Source organism: Podarcis raffonei, chromosome 13, assembly GCF_027172205.1.
Source record: "Podarcis raffonei isolate rPodRaf1 chromosome 13, rPodRaf1.pri, whole genome shotgun sequence".
In the NCBI taxonomy this organism is placed as follows: domain Eukaryota; kingdom Metazoa; phylum Chordata; class Lepidosauria; order Squamata; family Lacertidae; genus Podarcis; species Podarcis raffonei.
Window position 1 is genome coordinate 36,294,601 of NC_070614.1, and position 19,534 is coordinate 36,314,134.

Genomic DNA, 19,534 nt, shown 5'->3' on the forward strand with positions numbered 1-19,534 from the left:
GGGAAATAGTATGTGGGCTGTCAGACAATAAAAGGGCCGTGTGTGGTGGAAATAATGGAAGTGGGGTGGGCAGCCAAGCTTAGGGGCTGAACACGTAGGAGTTCAGGTTAGATAGCTGTCACCATCTCAGGGAATCAATATTTGCTCTGTGTGGGTGTAAGGAGAAAGCATGGACAGGAGAAGGGAACTTTCCCTGGGGAAATTCCTTGAGCCAGGTGGGTGGGACTTGACTCTCTGTGTGGGTGCGAAATTGTTTGTGTTTTCTGATAACCCTTGGGTTGGTTGTTAATGCTACCAGCTGTGGGTGGCAAGAGCATGGAAGTCTCCACATTCTTGCAACCAGCCCTTTACTCTCATATCAAGGATGACTTACGAGGCTGGAGTTGGTGGCTTATTTCTTAATCCCACAAAAGTCTGAAATGGGTCAATGAGCACTAACAGAGCATTGGGTAACCCCCCCCTGAACCTCTGCCCCACCAGTTTGGATTAGAATTCTTGCAGCGACAGTCGCTTGGCCATAGAGATATTTCTAGTACAGTGGTACCTCAGGTTAAGTACTTAATTCGTTCCGGAGGTCCGTTCTTAACCCGAAACTGTTCTTAACCTGAAGCACCACTTTAGCTAATGGGGCCTCCTGCTGCCGCTGCGCCACTGGAGCACGATTTCTGTTCTCATCCTGAAGCAAAGTTCTTAACCTGAAGCACTATTTCTGGGTTAGCGGAGTCTGTAACCTGAAGCGTCTGTAACCTGAAGCATATGTAACCCAAGGTACCACTGTATAGGAACATAGTTGCCTCTTGTTTCCAGTGAACATACATATAAATGCCAGTGCATTGGCAGGGGGTTGGACTAGATGTCCTCTGATGTCCCCTCCAGATCTGATTCTGTGGCCATGAGAAGCGTGAACCGGATCCTTAAAAACGTTCTCTGCTAGCACCAACCATGTTTTAACAGAGCATTTGTCAAAGACAAAAAGAGATCGGAACAGTAATTTACCAGGAACCAGAAGAATAGGGACTGCCTAAGCCTTGATAATTGTAGCTTGTTTAAAGGGTGGCAAAGAAATGACAGCAGGTTTCGCTTTTATAGGCATACAAAAGAGTTTATGTTAGAGAAACAGCTATTAATACATATGCAACATTTTGCAGATGACTATGGGGACACCCCAATACCAAGGAAAGTTTTGTCCAAACATCCTTCCCCACAAAATTACATATTTGCTGAAGGCTCTATTGTGCTGTCTATCTGCTTGCTAGGGTCATTTCCTATCTTCCACTGATATTAATGCTAGGAGGATATTTGGTTAATGATAGGCTAGAAAAATAATCCTACAAGTCTGCCTACAGGATTTTACAACCTGTTTCCGAAATACCATATTTTTTGCTCTATAAGACTCACTTTTTCCCTCCTAAAAAGTAAGGGGAAATGTGTGTGCGTCTTATGGAGCGAATGCAGGCTGTGCAGCTATCACAGAAGCCAGAACAACAAGAGGGATCGCTGCTTTCGCTGCGCAGCGATCCCTCTTGCTGTTCTGGCTTCTGAGATTCAGAATATTTTTTCCCTTGTTTTCCTCCTCCAAAAACTAGGTGCGTCTTGTGGTCTGGTGCGTCTTATAGAGCGAAAAATACGGTATAGCTTGGCAACTGCAGGTGTGCAAATTTCAGTTCCTCATTTTCCCCATCTTAAATCCAGTTCCCCACACTTCATATGCTCATTTTTGTATGCTCAATTTTTTTGCTAAGCAATTTCCCTGGATGCAATATTTTAATATATATTCACTAATGCATTCAGTTATAGGCACGCTTTGCACTGGTATATGTGCTTTTTATGTGCATTATTTGGCTGTCTTTTAAGTTAGTATCTCGTTTTAGAACGTGCAGCCCACCCTGGGACCTTAGAATGAAGGACAGATAATAAATCATCATTATAAATTAGGTAAGTTCACCTTTCAGCGTGTGAGCATGTGAAAGATAAAAACAACAACATTATCGCATAAAAATATAACAGCTGTTTGTGCAAGGCAGTTTTTTGCACTGTCCACATGGCATTGTGTTCAAAATGCCAGAAAATGAGAGTTTTCTGAGAAGAGGGATTGAAAGTTCAAGCACTCTGGGAATTGTAGCTCTGTGAGGGAAATAAGTGTCTCCTGGCAACTCTCAGCACCCTTAGCAAACTACAGTTCCCAGATTCTTTAGGTGATGGCTGAATGTTGCACCACAGGGCTTGAAATGTGTGGTGTTTCAGGAAGCCATAGTTCAAATCCCCATCACAAATCCCAGTCTCCTCCCCCATCGTTCAGCCTGGACACCAAGGTCCTCCTCTGAGGATCTTCTGCTGGTTTCTTACCGTGAGAAGCAAAGTTGCAGGGAACCAGGCAGAGGGCCTTCTCGGTAGTGGCGTCCTCCCTGTGGAACGCCCTCCCTTCAGATGTCAAGGAGATAAAGAATTACACAACTTTCAGAAGACATCTGAAGGCAGCCCTGTATTGGGTTTTTTTTAAATGTTTCATGTTTTTATTATGTTTTTAGATATGCTGTAAGCCACTCAGAGTGGCTGGGGAATCCCAGCCAAATAGGCAGGGTATTATTATTATTATTATTATTATTACTACAGTGGAACCTCGGTTTTCAAACTTAATCTGTTTCTGAAGACCGTTCGACTTCCAAAACGTTCAAAAACTGAGGAGCATTGGGCAGTCAGCAAAATCATTTGCGAAAAAAGAAAAACACGCAGCGGAACGTTCAAAAACGGAAGCAATTACTTCTGGGTTTTCGGCATTCGGCTTCCGAAACATTCGGCTTCCAAGACGCTAAAAAACTGAGGTTCCACTGTATTATTGAAGCTGCCAGAATGACGGTGAGCGATCGCTGTTTCTCAACCCAGAATACCTCGCTGTGTTGTGTGTTTTTTTTGTGTGAGGTAAAAAGCAGGAAACTAATAAGTATTTTCTAAATTCTTTGGAAGAAGTCTGGAAGAAAAGAAGTGTAACAAACAAAACACTTATGGGAAAATGGAGTTGTTCCAACGAGATGCCAGCACTTCCTGTTCAAGACATTGTACTTTTACCTACTTTTCACTACAACGAAGTAATCATGGGGCCGATCCAGGGTGAAAAGTGGAAAACAAGGTGCTTTTGGGGAAAAAATGGAAATGAGACAATTCTGGGTGAGTCGTGACTCTTTGTGGGCTTCCTTTGGTAAACCAATATTGTTTAACCACTCTCACTGTAACTGAGCTGCTGGGAGAATAAAAGGATGGAATAAGATGTTGTTAAGTATTATTGATAGCAATGAGATATAATCGTATTAAATATTGGGTGAGGTTGTTAGTACAGTGGTACCTCAGGTTACAAACTTAATTCGTTCCGGAGGTCCGTTCTTAACCCGAAACCGTTCTTAATCTGAGGTGCACTTTCGCTAATGGGGCCTCCTGCTGCTGCTGCCGCGCCACCAGTGCGTGATTTCCGTTCTTATCTTACCACTGTACAGTGGTACCTCGGGTTACATACGCTCCAGGTTACAGACTCCGCTAACCCAGAAATATTACTTCGGGTTAAGAACTTTGCTTCAGGATGAGAACAGCGTGCTCTGGCGGCGCAGCAGCAGCAGGAGGCCCCATTAGCTAAAGTGGTGCTTCAGGTTAAGAACAGTTTCATGTTAAGAACAGACCTCCGGAACGAATTAAGTATTTAACCCGAGGTACCACTGTTTATCTAATCTTAATAATTCTTACAGTAACCCAGTGGCATGTGCCGTTTTTATTATCTTCATCTGGTATTTATTATTTAACAGGTTTAGCAACTGCATCATGGCCAGAGGCCAATTCCTAAAAGCCACAGAAACATCTTTAGAAAACTCAAAATAACACAAAAACCATAGTTTATAGAAAACAATAAAATAATCTCTGCTCCGCAAATAGGCAGTTAATATTCTGTAGGTGCTGGGTCACTCCCCACATCACCCTCGTCACACGTGTTACATCAGGACATTGTGTGGTGTTGCATGCACGATGTCAAGACACTGCATCAGGCTGCCCAGCATTCTTTGTGCCTCTGTTTTCCTTATCTACTGTACGTGTCCCAATCCTCAAAACTGCAGTTTGCACAATGGAAACGGTGGGTGGGGAGTTTGATTAGGGAAATGTGTGGGATGTGATACATAAATAGCAGTCAAGTACAACATTCCTTGTTTTCCTAGAGTGGACATGCAGGGGAATGTTTGGTCCAGCCAGTCGAAAACTTCTGGTTTCCTCCTGGCTGGGACATCCTTCCTTTTGCATGTGACTAGAGGTGGGCGTGACCTTACCTGTCCAGGTAACAAAAGGGCAAGTCACACAGCACGCCCTCCCTCTTTGACCTCCGTTGTTGGAGCAGCTTTTAGCTAGAATTGCTCTGTTGGCTGTCAGCTAACAGAGCACACTGGGATTATCTACATATGGGATAGATCAGGGGCCAGCAAACTTTTTCAGCAGGGGGCCAGTCCACTGTCCCTCAGATCTTGTGGGGGCCCGGACTATATTTCGAAAAAATAATAATAAACGAATTCCTATGCCCCACAAATAACCCAGAGATGCATTTTAAATAACAGGACACATTCCACTCATGTAAAAACACGCTGATTCCCAGGCTGTCCATGGGCCGGATTTAGAAGGCGATTGGGCTGCATCTGGCCCCCGGGCCTTAGTTTGCCTACCCATGGGATAGTTCCACATTGTCAGGGAACTGCCATCAGTACTGGAGGGGGAGCGCAAAAGCCAGAGGGACTCCAGAGAGCGTCCAGGGATCGGGAGGAGCAGCCCATCTTCTGGGGAAGAGAATCAGCGTAGCACCAGTGGAGAAGGGGGGCAGGTGGGGGAAGTGGCGAGGCGGTCCCATGACTCCTTGCCTGGGACCAGCAGGGAGAGTAGGGGTCCTCCGTTGCCCATGCCCTCCCTGCGCAGAAGGCTTTCGTGCAGAGAGGGTAGGCGGAGACTAGGCGTCAAAGAACTTCTTTGCTGGAAGAAGTTTAAGAAACGCCCACTCACGGATTCTGCCAGCGATTGAGTCAGCCACGGGTGAGTGGCTGTCCGGACAGAAGAGGTTCACTTTGGCAGCCCAGCCAGGTGTTTGCACCCAGCCAGGGAGATGGGCACCTGCTTACGCACGAGCAACCCCTTAGAACCATTACACACATGTATATACTTTGTAACTAAGTCTGCCTTCAGAGATCCAACAGATGATGTGAGTAAACTTCTTTTCTATACTTTACACAAGATTGTGGTGTGTTTATTCTTTTAAGAGGGACATAAGGGAAATTACCAGGAACCTAATATTGAGAGGCTTAAACAAGCCTGCAACCAGCTATCTGCTGTGCATTTAAAAGGGGAATGTAAAACTCTGCTAAGTTATAGAACTTGCTAGCGCAAGTTAGGAAAGATATTAATAAACAAAATATCCTCTCCTGCCTCCCTGAACATTCCCACAAAATGGTGCTGGGGGAAAGATTACGACCCTCTTGACCCAATTCACTTTCCACGGGTCATGGTCCTCTCTTTGAAGGGCTGTCTGCTTTAAAGCTAAAGAACCTTATTGGGGAGGAAGCAGGAGGGGCTTGAAGCTGCCCATCACTAGTTAGTACATCCAGGCAGCAGATGCATCAGGCCTGCAGCAGGTCACCTGTTTACCATCTTACCTGCTCCAGTGAGCTAGGTTGTATTTCTTTGGAAATCCTAGCAATTCCTTCTACATTTGCACCTGTTACTAGCACATGCAGACTTTATGCAAATACATGCCTTCTTTTGGTGATGCATAAGTCGCCACCCTACCCAAAGCTCAATATCCCCAGAAAATGTCAGCCCCACAACCTGCTGCCTTTAGCCATAGAAGCAGTTGTACTTGATGCCTGTTGCTCAGGCCTGCAAAATAAGAAGCGAGGCAGGAAGAAAGTGTGAGGATATTGATGTTCTGTTCCACCTAAACAGCTGTGTGGAGCTGTTGTCTGTTTACATTCCAGCACAGCTTGCTGGGAACTTCTGTTTGTGTATAGCTTTTGCTTTATGCCGCTTCTTGCTTGGACATGAAGGAGAGCAGACATGTTTTCTTTGTCCTGAATAAACTGCTTGTAAATATGCTTTACATATGCCTTTGTCCGCCCTTCCGTTGCGAAGAGTTTGTTATCTCTGCAGGCTTGCGTGCTCAGCTTCTGAAGCTCTGAGTCACAGTTTTGATGCAGAACCGAGGACTGGAGTTCGACTGGCTGCCAGCCAGTGGGCTGGAGCCAGCTGGGGGTCTGCCAATTGCCCCCGTTCCCACAACAAAAAGGCCCTCTGAAGATGTGCAGGGGAGCAACCTGTTCCTCCAAGCCTAAGGTTAAAGGAGATGGCTTTTAGGTTATGGGTTGGGATGTGGTTTCCATTCCTGGTAGGCTTCAGCACATCCCCTCTTAGAAATCAACCACAGGTTTCAACACCTCAGCCTCTCTTCCTCTGACTGCGCTCCAGCAGCCAGACACTTCGCAGAACATTCAACTTGGTGGTTTTGAGGTAAAAGGTTTTCTGCGTTTCAGTGCCGGAAGCGCACAGCTCGAAAGAAAAGAGGCAGCAAATAAACACACATCGAAATAGCAGCAACAAAGCGACCCACAGGACAAGTGTTGAGGCGGAAAAGCTTGGAGGTGGGTGTGTTTCCAAAGGGCAAACCCAAGCCGGGGGGGGGGGGGAAGGCTTGTGACAATGGCTTTTGTTAAAACCCATCACCACCAGCTCTGTGTGTATCTGTGTGCAAGAGGCAGTATGGTGCAGTGGTTAGAGCGCTGGACTAGGACCCGAGAAAGCAGGGTTCAAATCTCCACTCAGGCATGAAGCTCACTGGGTGACCTTGGGCCATTCACTCACTCTCAGCTTAATTTACCTCACAGGCCTGAGTGGTCCTTTGGCAGATTCAAGCCAATTATTAACAGAGATTGTGGCTAGATTTCCCTTTCTGGGTGCAAAAAGGTGAAATCTCCCCCGATTAAGCCTACCCTGTCTGGCTACTGTTCTCATACATTACAAATCTAGCTGTGTCATTTCCCCCCTCAACTCATTTTTAGGTCCATCAGTTCAAACACCTAGCATTTGGTGACCACTGAACATTCTCTGCTCGCATTGGTCTGAGTTTTGGGGGGAGAGGGTGACCCTTTGGGGTTTTTTTTAAAAAGAAGAGTTGTTGTACTTCTGCATTTATTTCTTCTGTTATAAGTTGCTTGAATAATGACACTTGCCTTTCTGTTTCCCCCCTTATTCTGTTTGATATGAAGGGTTATATTTATTTATTTGATAGATACATGGTCTGCATTCCTTATACTGTAATGTATTGTTCTTCTGTTAATGCAGGGATGGGAACAGGGTAGGATATGGGGGACTGAGAGAGTGAGGTGGGTGAAATCGGGGCTTGAATGTGTTCACTGAGACAGGGAATCCCCTGGCATTGTGTTGATTTAGCTGAAGTTCCCACAGTGGTAGAACAATTGGGAAAACCCCATTACTGAGCCTATGAAAGTGCCTTGTCAGATCATCAGTGACCATAACAGCATTTTTTTCAAAAATCCAATAAATAAATAGATCTATTGGCTACAGCCCTTGCAAGCTTCCAGGAACAGATCTTTGCAAGCTATGCAGCCTTTCCATTTATTTAAGGGATTAAGTCAGGGATCGAATTTGCCAGCTGGTATATATAATTCATGTGCTCTCTTGCTGAACTCTCACACGCCTTCCCATTCTGGTAAAATTTCCCCAAACTTAGCCCCAAACCAGGAAACTTCTTTGGTTTCACAGGGCAGGACCTAAACTTGAGAAAAGTGATAAAAGCAGATTCTTAACAGCACATAGGAAGTCACAATCTTTCCCAGATTTAACCGTCAATCCCTTTGACCTGGGAACTCTGGGAATCGTATTTTTATACTCAGGTGAATAGAAATTTTCCCAGTAACTATCAACACTTCTAAATAAACTACATTTTTATACATTATGCGAATTGAGAACTGTGTTGCAAAATTCGAAGTGCGAATTTCGAAGGCAGGCTGCATCTTCGTTTCTGTATTGTTTAGAGAGCAGGAATTGGGTAGAATTCCTTTAAAAATTCTGCCCTGTTTAGTAACTCCTTTTTGAGTTTCTTCTGCTTGCCGTGGACTCCTCGTTGCCAGCCAGGATTATCGAGCCATGGCTATCATCCTGATAATCATTTATCAAAGCTTATTAAAACCAACTGTCCTGAAATCTGAGGTTTACATAACATTACAAATCCCAGCATCACCCGGTCGCTTTCACTCTCAAGGTTGCCACTAATTTCGGTCTCATCCACTGCAGAGCCAAGTCTCAGGCTGCTTCTACTCTGTGGAAATAGCCCCATTTTAGTCACTCTCTCTTCTCACATATGCAAGCTGTGCTCATAAAGATGTTCCTCCCATGTTTTCCCTGTTCAGAATCCCAGCAGTCCTCAGAAAGTCCAGCTTTAAAGAAAGCCCAACACAATGGAATATTGATCAGCCCGCTAGGTATAGCTGTTCCGGATGGTTATCACCTCTGCAGATGGTTCCAACAGATTCCTTCTCTATGGTTCATTTCTCCTCTCTATAAATCAGTAATTTATCAGTGACCGGCTCTATCTGGCTTCAAATGTTGTTCCTCATTCCATCCAGGGTGAGTGGCATATACGGCTCCTGCCCTTCAGGACAGGGTGAGGTGGAGGCAGGCTCACATTGCCGTAGGAGCTCCTTGAAAAAAATAGGGGGTGGGGCAAGGCCCCTCAGTTACCCCTCCCCAGCTGCTGCCCCAGGGTGGACGTCTGAAAAACCACAAAACCATGTGGGGCCAGCTCCAACAGTCAGAAAATCCCAAACCAAGCTCTGCTTTAAAACCTCAAACTAAATCCCAAACCAAGCTCTGCTTTAAAACTTCCAAGGAAAAAGAGTCCATCGCCTCTTGTGGGAGTCTGTTCCACTGTCAAACAGCTCTTACTATCAGAAAGTTCTTCCTGATGTTTAGTTGGAATCTCCCTTCTTGTAAACTGATGTCATCGATTTGAGTCCTAGCTTCTGGAGCAGGAGAAAACAAGCTTGTTCCATCCTCCATGTGACAGTTCTTCAGATATTTGAAGGAGCCCATCATATTTCCTCTCAGTCTCCTTTTCCCCCAGGCTAAACATACCCAATTCTCTCAACTGTTTCTCAACAGGATTGGTTTCCAGACCCTTTATCATCTTGGTTGCCCAACTTTGCGCACATCCCAGCTTGTCAACATCCTTCTTAAATTGTGGCACCCAGAACTGGACACAGCACTCCAGGTGTGGTCTGACCAAGGCAGAATAGAGCGGGACTATTATTTCCTTGATGTGGACACCTTTGCTGATGCAGCCTAGAAGAACATTAGCTTTTTTTTTGCTGCTGCATCACATCACTGAGTCATGTTAAGACCCCCTAGATCCTTTGTACATGTACTACTGGCAAACCGGGTGTTGGCCCAGCACCAAGGGCCTTCTGGCGGTTCCCTCCCTGTGAGAAGCAAAGCTACAGAGAATCAGGCAGAGGGTTTTCCCGGTAGTGGCGCCTGCCCTGTGAAATGCCTTCCCAGCAGATGTCAAAGAGATAAACAACTACCTGACATTTAGAAGACATCTGAAGGCAGCCCTGTTTAGGGAAGTTTTTTATGTGTGACATTTTAATGTATTTTTAATCTTTGTTGGAAGCTGCCCAGAGTGGCTGGGGAAACCCAGCCAAATGGGCAGGGTACAAATAATAAATTATTATTATCTATGCATCTGGTTCTTCCTGATTAAGTGTATAACTTTGCTTTTGTCCATGTTGAAATTCATTTTGATATGTTTTGGCTTAGTTCTCCAATCTATTAAGGTCAGATGCAGCAACAGTTGAGTGTAGGATCCCTCCGGTCTTCCAAACTGGATGCTTTTCCAACCTTAAGGCATCCAAGTTTCTAACAGTTGTGCTAGATTCAATTACTTACATGACAGTTTGTATCTCACCCTCCCTCTAAGGAGCTCATGGACTGTATCATTGTGTGTCCAGTCTTATCCCCACAAGAACCCCATCATAACAAACATAAGAAGGGGCTGCTGGATCAGACCAGTCACCAATCTAGTCCCACATCCTATTCCCACAGCGGCCAATCAGATGCCTGGGGAAACCCGCAGGTGGGACCCCAAAGCACCCCCCCCTGTGGTTTCCAGCAACTGATCTTCAGCAGAATTACTGCCTCCCTCCAACCGCAGTAGGTCAGATAACTTGCGTATGATGTTCCAATGAGTTTCATGGCTGAGTGGGAGATATACACCCAGGCCTCTCACCTTTAAGCCCAATGGCCTAACCACTGCACGACGCCTCTCTCTTTCTCTCTCTCAACCGCCTCACCAAACATTTGCAGGAGACCTCAACACAGGCTGCAGAAAAGGACAAGTGACTTTCCATTTCTGACTAACAGAGAACGCCTCTCAGAACTGTTTTCCCCCAGCTCAACCCACCATCCTTCTGACCTTTATCTCTTCAGAGCAAGTGTTTGAAATACCACAGCCGCTTCTGATTAATATCACTTCGCTACCATCTCCCACCCCAAATGGTAAAGCATCAGAAAACCTCAACAGCGGGGTGTTGTTGTTTTTCCCCAGTCAGGTTCCAAAATTGATCAGGGACTCTGCAAATGAGAACATGAACAGAATGAGCCCCAGGCTGTCAGCAGTGCCATGCCAAAGGAGGAGATGGAGTTGGACAACAGCTGGCATGACGGGGGTTTCCCATCCATACCAAGGAGCCCTTAAATCCTGGCCCGGGGGAAGAATGATCTGGCAATCCCCCCCGCCCCTTTTTTCATTTTCCCAGCCCAAGTTTGGTTCTCTGTTTTCCTTTTAGGTTGACAATTTGAAAATATGAAAAACAATGGGCAGTGGGACAGTGCCTTGCTCAAGGAGCGATGGGGTGGGGAGAACAGTTCTCTATCCAATGCTCTGAAACACCTTTGTACTGCTCCTTTCGACCTCTGAAAAACCAGAAGGTTAAAGGTGTGGTTGTTTGTGAGCTTTGCGACAGCACTGCTCTCTGCGCTTTGAAGTCCCAGCAAGTGGGGCTTCCAAGTGCAGCATCCCTTGACATCACAATGATGTCAGGTGATGGGCAGATGGGCTGCTCCCGCAAGGTTCCTTGTGGAGAGGGACTGGCTGTTAAACCACTCTGGGAACTGAAGCTCTGTGAGGGGAGTAAAGGTAAAGGGACCCCTGACCATTAGGTCCAGTCGTGACTGACTCTGGGGTTGCGGCGCTCATCTTGCTTTACTGGCCGAGGGAGCCGGCGTACAGCTTCCGGGTCATGTGGCCAGCATAACTAAGCCGCTTCTGGCGAACCATGGAAACACCCTTTATCTTCCCGCCAGAGCGGTACCTGTTTATTTACTTGCACTTTGACATGCTTTCGAACTGCTAGGTTGGCAGGAGCAGGGACCGAACAACGGGAGATCACCCCATCATGGGGATTCGAACTGCCGACCTTCTGATCGGCAAGCCCTAGGCTCTGTGGTTTAACCCACAGCGCCACACACCCAGCGGAAATAAAGAGTGATCTGCCTAACTCGGGTGGGGAACCTGTGGCCTTCCAGATGCAGTACTACAGCTCCCATCCTCTCTGACCATCAGCTATGCTGGTCTAGCAACATCTGGCGCGCCACATGTTCCCCATCCCTGGTTTAACTAGTGTGGGGGGGACCGACCTCTGGCCTGCGAAGCTCTTTTGACCAAGCCACACCAACCTGCCTGTCACCTGATTGTCAGGGCTTCAGAGAATCACATGGAGCAAAAATAGGTTGCCTGACGTCTCTGTGATATTCATGGCTGACAGGTGAGCACCCTTGCCTAGTCTGCAGGGCTTGGCGGAGGGGAGATAAGCATTTGGCCCACATCCAGTTCTGAACCCTTGACCTAATCCCTACATGGCAGGGGAGGGGGCTGGTTTCATTGGAAGGGAGTGGAGCTTTGTGAATGGGACCAGGGAAGATGGCAACCATTGATTCTCCTGGATAAGGAACAGATTCAACCAGCTAAAAATATAAAAACATTTCCACATCAGAGGGGTTTTCTTATATATAAAAAACTACCAAACGATCTTTATTCTCAAACTCAATGTTTCCCAACCCTGATTGCTTTTCAGTTCAGCCCCACTGATCCAGCGGCTCAGTTGGCAAATATATCGCCCATGGGCATCCAAACGCTTTTACACTGCGTGGCCTGGTAGAGAAACTCTTCCCCAGCCCCCTCTCGTGGGTCAGCCCAGCAACGCTCCTCCGCTCCATAATTCACCCAGGTCCTCTTCAGGTTCCCAGCCGAGGCCCATTCAACAAGTGCAGAACCCTAGGCGGAAGGGGAAATAAAAACAAAATAAAGCAGAGGAATTGGAACTCTTCCAAGTTAAGGGGTACCTTCATTGATCTCGGGCAGAGGTTTTTTTTAAAAAAAGTTCTTGATCTTCAGGGGTCATTTCTGCCCCCAATTGACTTATCTATCATGTGGAACTCATGCCCACTGCAGAGGCTTCTGGGAAATATTCTCATGTATGTGCTCAGTCCCGCTGTCTTGACAGGCCTCAGCATCAGGCCCTATGAGCTGAGAGTATGCCCTTGAACAGTGATCTACCTGGTGAGGGTCACAAACCCCTAAATGGGGCCCATAGCATCAGCAGTGTGCCCCATTGCCGTCATGGGGGTCAAGACTGCTGTGTGCTGCTGGCCTTAGGCCTATTCAGGTACAGTGGTACCTCAGGTTAAGTATTTAATTCATTCCGGAGGTCTGTTCTTAACCTGAAACTGTTCTTAACCTGAAGCACCACTTTAGCTAATGGGGCCTCCTGCTGCTGCCGCGCCGCCGGAGCCCAATTTCTGTTCTTATCCTGAAGCAAAGTTCTTAACCTGAAGCACTATTTCTGGGTTAGCAGAGTCTGTAACCTGAAGCGTATGTAACCTGAAGCATATGTAAACTGAGGTACCACTGTATTATTAAACGTAAATCACTTGGTGACCTTTAAGGTAACAAGCGACTAATAATGTCTAATAAATGATAAAAAATATTTATTAATGTGAAATTTTATAATCTGTGCTTTCATTGTATATATATCAAGGTGGTTGACAGAACATAAAAAAATCCAAAGAATCAGTTCATAAACATCTATAAAACAAAATAGAAACATCAGGAAATACTGGTTGGTCAAAAGAAAAATTCAGATTGTGAAGGCCTGTCTAAACAGTAGTTTTCAGAAGACGTATAAAAGGAGGAAGGGGGTGGTTTCTGCCAAACCAATACAGGCTGGGAGTTCCACAGGACAAGGCCTGCCACACTAAAGCCAAACCTCAGGGGAATGTGGAACCACCACAAGTGCCCCGTCAGAGGATCTCAGTGTAACACGCGTAGCGGCAGGCATGGTGTCTTTCAGAGACGTTTGTCCGTCACTGTTGGTTTTCTCCCTGAGGAAACCATGACAAACTGCGTTCGGGTGAGGTAAAATGTACTTTTGGCCTCCAGACTGATCCTGAGAGAATAGGGATGGTTCTGGAGAATACAAAGTTGTTACTGCTCTTAGAGATATTTGGATTCTCCAGAACCATTATCTCACCCAAACACAGTTGATTGCCAGGCTTGAATAACAAAGGCAATGCACTACCTCCCTATAAAGGCCTCACTATTATCAAGGGCTGGGCTTGGGCATTTCTCCACAAAAACCTAAAAAAAATCATTAAGCAATGTTACATAACCTTCTTTTTCTTCCCTTTCATGCGAAGCCTACAGGCAGTAATCTCTCTCTCTCTCTCTTGGCTGCACCTTAATTAAACCTAGGTAGCAGCCATTGGGGGACACGGGTGGCGCTGTGGGTTAAACCACGGAGCCTAGGACTTGCCGATCAGAAGGTTGGCGGTTCGAATCCCCATGACAGGGTGAGCTCCCGTTGCTCGGTCCCTGCTCCTGCCAACCTAGCAGTTCGAAAGCACGTCAAAGTGCAAGTAGATAAATAGGTTCCGTTCCAGCGGGAAGGTAAACGGCGTTTCCGTGCGCTGCTCTGGTTCGCCAGAAGCGGCTTAGTCATGCTGGCCACATGACCTGGAAGCTGTACGCTGGCTCCCTCGGCCAATGAAGCAAGAGCGCCGCAACCCCAGAGTCGTCCACGACTGGACCTAATGGTCAGGGGTCCCTTTACCTTTACCTATAGGGGCCATTGGTGGACAGAATAAAATTGCTTTTCAGGTTGAGCCGAGACCACTTAATGGGCTCTGGCTTCAATCCAAAAAAAGCCCATTTCAGAGAGTCCTGTAGCCCTGCTAAATTTTCCCCTGACACACTTCTGTGTATTGAGACAGGAATGCAGAAGCAGCAGATTTCTCAGAAGCAGACAATCCGTTCTCAGACTTTCTACAGATGAGAAACACTGGCTGCGTATTAACCATACATCTGAAGCATATACCCCCCCCCAAAAATTCTGGGAACTGTAGTTTACTTCTCACAGAGCTACAATTCCCAGCACCCTGAACAAACTACAGTTCCTGAAGGGAGGGGAAATGTGCTTTAAATGTATGATGTGCACACAGCTACTGATAGAGGTTGAGATGTGCCAGTATACTAATAGGTAGGAAGAGAAGCTGAAAATTAATCTGCCTGGTAGCTTGGGAGGAACTCCTGGATTCATCCTCATCTAGTGAGTCGCAGGTAGCAGCTATAGGCAGGAACACTTTCTACAAGCTCAAGCTTGTACACCAGTCACAACCCTGCCTGGAGCAGTTGGACTCGCTCTTAGTCATCTGTGCCCTGTTTTTGTTGGCGTATGTCTGTCTCAGAAGACAATGGAGGAGTGAGCCTTTGGGGGTCAGTCAGACCATTTCAGCTGGAGCAGAAGGTGGCTGTACCAGACTGGTTAGCTCCAAAACTAGGCTACTGGAATGGACTTCACCTGGGGCTGGCTCTATTATTATTGTAAGTTTATTAAGTCCACTCACACACAATTTAGTACAAAATATCCTTTTCCAATGCTTAAAAACAAGTAAGGATAAAGAAAGGGGAAGAAAAGGTTTAAAACTTGTGAAAAGGGAAATAAAATAAGAGTATACAAAGCAAAAACAAATGGGAAAAAGGAAGGGGTAACTTCCAATTCATTGTCTGTCAGCTATATATAGAAAATTATTCAAAACATTCACTCCAAGATAACCCCTGACTTTTCTACTTTGTATATACCAGTATTTTCACACGGGCTTAGCTCTGAAGGGCTGTAAATTGCAGCGGGCACAAAATTCGGCCTGCTGGATGCTGGGGGAAGCCAGATGTCTGAAGCATAACTCTGAAGCTGTGCCGGCTGTGGGCAAAGCTTCCTTTAAAAGTTCAGAGTCCTAAAGAGCTTGAGGCAAAGTTATTTAAAGAACCATTTTCACTCATAAAGTCCTGCACCAGCCTAAGTTCTGCTTTGTGGGCCTTGAGTTTCCGCCTCAAAATATCAGTTAGGTTGATCTGCACACACAAAACTGGGCCTTCTCGGTGGTGGCCCCAGAACATTGGAACTAATTTCCTATTGATTTGCACCTTGCCCCAGTGTTGGTGAGCGCTGGAGACCTTCTTCAATGCTACCATTAATGAAGATGGTAACCATAGTATCCTAGAGTTGGGAGGGGACCCTGAGGAACATCTAGTCCTGAAATGCAGGAATATGCAACTGTTCTATACAGGGATCGAACCTGCAACCTTGGGGTTATCAGCACCATGCTCTAACCAACTGAGCTAACTGGCCAGCTAGGGCATCACAGAGCAGCTGCTTAGTTTTTCTGTGTGTTTGCTGCTGTGGCTATTCTACCTTTATACTTTGCAAAGTCTTGTTTGCGTGTTGCATTGTGAGGCCACAGGATACCAAGTCCATCTAGCTCAGCAATGTCTACACAGACTGGCAACAGCTGTGCAAGGTAGGGGGTGTTTTCTAACCCACTAGATGCCAGCGATTGAACATGTGCTAATACCACTCCGATATTGCTCTTTCATACTAAAAATGCAGAGCTTCATGCAACGTGAGAAACCATGCATGTGTGCTTTTACACAGGTCACAGAATTCACCTCTTCATGGTGCAGAAATAAGTACGTACAGTGGTACCTCAGGTTACAGACACTTCAGGTTACAGACGCTTCAGGTTACAGACTCCGCTAACCCAGAAATAGTACCTCGGGTTAAGAACTTTGCTTCAGGATGAGATCAGAAATTGTGCGGCGGCAGCAGGAGGCCCCATTAGCTAAAGTGGTACCTCAGGTTAAGAGCAGTTTCAGGTTAAGAATGGACCTCCAGAATGAATTAAGTTCTTAACCTGAGGTACCACTGTACAGCCTTGATGATGACTTCATTTCCCTGAGAGAAGAAGGTGTACTACTGCATATGTAAGGAACTGGAACTTGCTTTATTTATACAGAACGAAAGCAGAGATTCTCAGGTAGCTCAGCTCTGTCCTGGTAGCATATTCTGCATTTTTCCTCCCAGGGACACTGCATTAGATTGCTGCAGTATTTGCAAGGGATACTCACCTCCTTAGAGCCAAAGTACCACACGGCTTGCACATCTTGGTGTTCAGCTAAGGCCCGGCTCAAATGGTCCCGGTTGCCAGAGATGATGTTCACCACTCCACCAGGGACGTCCGAAGTATCTAGTACCTGATAGAGAAGAGATGGATGCCATTTGTTGCAAAGGTGACTGGCACTTTAAGAGAAACTCCTAGAGAATTCTGGTCACATGACTAGAGCCTGGGAGGTTAGTTCATTGTAGCCTGGATGAGACCTGCTAACACAGTTGTTGCTTTGTTCAATTAATAACTGTGCCCTGTATTGCCTCTGCAACTATTTCCTGACTGCACCATGGTACTGGCCGGCACCAAAATAAATATTGGAGGCAAGATTTCAAAGGTCCCATATAAGCTATGAGGCAAACTGGAAACACATTTTAAAATATGGGTTTATTGGTAACACACCAAGGATTATGTAATATCTGGTTTTTTGTTTTTTTAAATAATGCAATAACCCCATTGTCCTTGGGTTCTATACAAAAGTGCCTGAAATTTCTTTTGTTGGCTACAGCTCCAAAATCTTCTGGCTGGTGGTAAGAGTTTGAAGTTCTAAATTGCATACTTTTTTGTCCCATTTGGGTCCCAGAGGACTACTGGGAGAGATCCACAACATGTTGGAATACTTCAGGTGTGCCACAGAAGAGAATGGACTGTGCAGAATGCGCATCGACATTTGAGGGATAATGTAACTTTTCAGATCTTGTGTGGGAAAAGAGTAGAAAAGGAAGAAATCTGGGGCATTGACTTTCAACTGCATGTTACCAGCTGTCTCCACTTAGCCATCTGTCAGAAAATATACAAAACCAAAAACCCAGACACTGTACTATTGGGCAAACACCATCCACTTCAGAAGCATACAGTCCCACAGATATATGTGTGCTCCTTTTCATTCCATGTAAAAGTAGTTGGGGATTCAATGCCTGAACATTGCAGACGGCTCTTGCTTCAGAATAATGACAGCTACATGTTCCTTCATGGGAAAATCATAGCATTTTCCTTACCAGGCAGCAGTAAAGGAAACCTGGGCTAAATTTAAAGCAAACACTTCTATCATTTTAACAATCATGGCTTTCCGTGAAGAATTGTGGGAACTGTGGTTTGTTCAGGGTGCTCAGAATTGCTAGAAGACCCTTCACAAAACTACAGTTCCAGGATTTATTGTTGTTTTTTGAAGGGTGGGAAGCTGTGACTGTTAAAGTGGGATAAGAGAGAGGAGCGAATCCCAAAGGGTTCCTGCCAGCAATTTTACAAGCTTTTCGTGACAGTGATTTATGAATTAGTCACTGCGTAATTTTGAAATCACTTGTTATTATAAGCCTTTAGTTCTCTCAAGGGGAAAATTATAACTCCCTCCCAGATTTTTGTATAAACACATTTTTTTATTAGAGTAATAAAAATGAACACCAAACCAGAGAGAACAGAAAGCTGCAAGCCGTTGCTTACAGCAGGCATAGGCAAACTCGGCCCTCCAGATGTTTTGGGACTACAACTCCCATCATCCCTAACTAACAGGACCAGTGGTCAAGGATGATGGGAATTGTAGTCTCAAAACATCTGGAGGGCCAAGTTTGCCTATGCCTGGTTTAGAGGCTTTTACGCAGCAATATATAGCAATAGTTTTAAGTTCTGTGTTCATTTCTCTTTCCCACCTTGCCTTTGTCTGACATCCTTTCTGTAAATTTTGTGTCCGCACTGTGCAGATAGGCAGTTATTCTTCCAGATGGACTTCTGCAGTCAAATAAAGGTTTTAGAAGGGATTTGATAGCCCTTTCTTGCTTGTGTAGGTCAGGTGTGGGGAACATTTGGCCTGCTAGATGCTGAACTGCAAATCCCATCACCCCCAGCGAGCATGGTCAGTGAACAAGGCTGATGGAAGCAGCAGTTTAGCAACATCTGAGAGGTTCCTCACACTTAGTAGGTTATGAAGCCATGCCAGAACATGTAAAAATCTAAATTATTTGCCATTCCCTTGATTGAATGAATGTTGTGTTCCAACGATTGCTCTTTGCCATAATTCCCAATACCACTGATTTGGGATTAAAGCAGCCAGCCATCTTTGAATTCTTCACTATTACCTGCTGAGCTGCCGGTATTATAAACTTGATTAAGTTTGGAGAGTCCTCGTGGCTTACGAGGAGACCCTCCCTGGAGTCCAAAAATGTCCTCTTCGGGTTCCAGGGAGGGTCTCCTCGCAAGCCACTAGGTGCTTCCCATTTATGTGCATTTCACTGGCACGCATGAAGTCCCCGAACATAACCCCTGCGTAAATGGGGAGTTGCTTGTAGTACAAATAGATTTTTTAAAAATAAAAATTGAAAGGGAGTTACAGCTTGTTTATGATTCTGAACACCTGCTGCTCAAGAGGCCCCAAGTTCCTGACAAGGAGAAGACTGATTTCCCCCTTAAATTGTTGAATTAATCCTAGTGGTTTAAAGACTGTCAGTAACAGATAATTTCAAACTACATAGTGGTACATTCATGCATCATTGATGAAAAGGAGGCTGCATTGCTGGCAGGAACCTCTTGAAGAGTCTGTGCAGGGAATTGGAGAAACTCCCTGTGTCTCCTTGGGATAAGACTTATTTGGTCTTTCTGTCTGTTCTCAAACCAGTTGCCATTGCAGCTGTCATCCTCAATGTTTTCAGCTACACAGCTTTCTATGCTAAAGAGCCATTGGTTGCCCCAGCTACAAAATGTTTTGCAGTATCCTTACTTTCCTGAGGGGGCGCATTCACACATGTGGCAAAGTAGGAAGGTGGACGTGTAGCTCTGCTCTCGCCTCCCGATTTATATATGTGGATTGTGGTACTTTAAAGGCTAATAGTTTTAGGTTTCTCTGACAAATGGACGTTAGGCTATATGCATAAGGAACATTATTCTGTGGTGCTGATTCAGGAAGTTACTCTCTTTTCTTTCTCAAGCTGCTAATAGCTATCATTCCTGGTGTCTCTTA

At 45.5% G+C, this 19,534-nt stretch overlaps 1 protein-coding gene across 2 annotated transcripts in view; it reads right to left on the reverse strand.

The window, feature by feature from the left end:
• Positions 1-12,085: 12,085 nt before the first annotated feature.
• The window catches only part of ALDH16A1 (aldehyde dehydrogenase 16 family member A1), a 44,846-nt gene continuing 37,397 nt past the window's right edge, over positions 12,086-19,534 (reverse strand). The window contains exons 18-19 of one of the 2 annotated variants that reach the window (XM_053363784.1): positions 16,547-16,672; positions 12,086-12,361 (exon numbers count right to left, since the gene is read on the reverse strand). In XM_053363784.1, coding sequence (XP_053219759.1) covers positions 12,185-12,361; positions 16,547-16,672 — 303 coding nt within the window. In that variant the 3' untranslated portion in view covers positions 12,086-12,184. Of the gene's footprint in view, positions 12,362-16,546; positions 16,673-19,534 lie in introns of those variants that run through there. The other variant, XM_053363785.1, reaches the window with a different exon arrangement.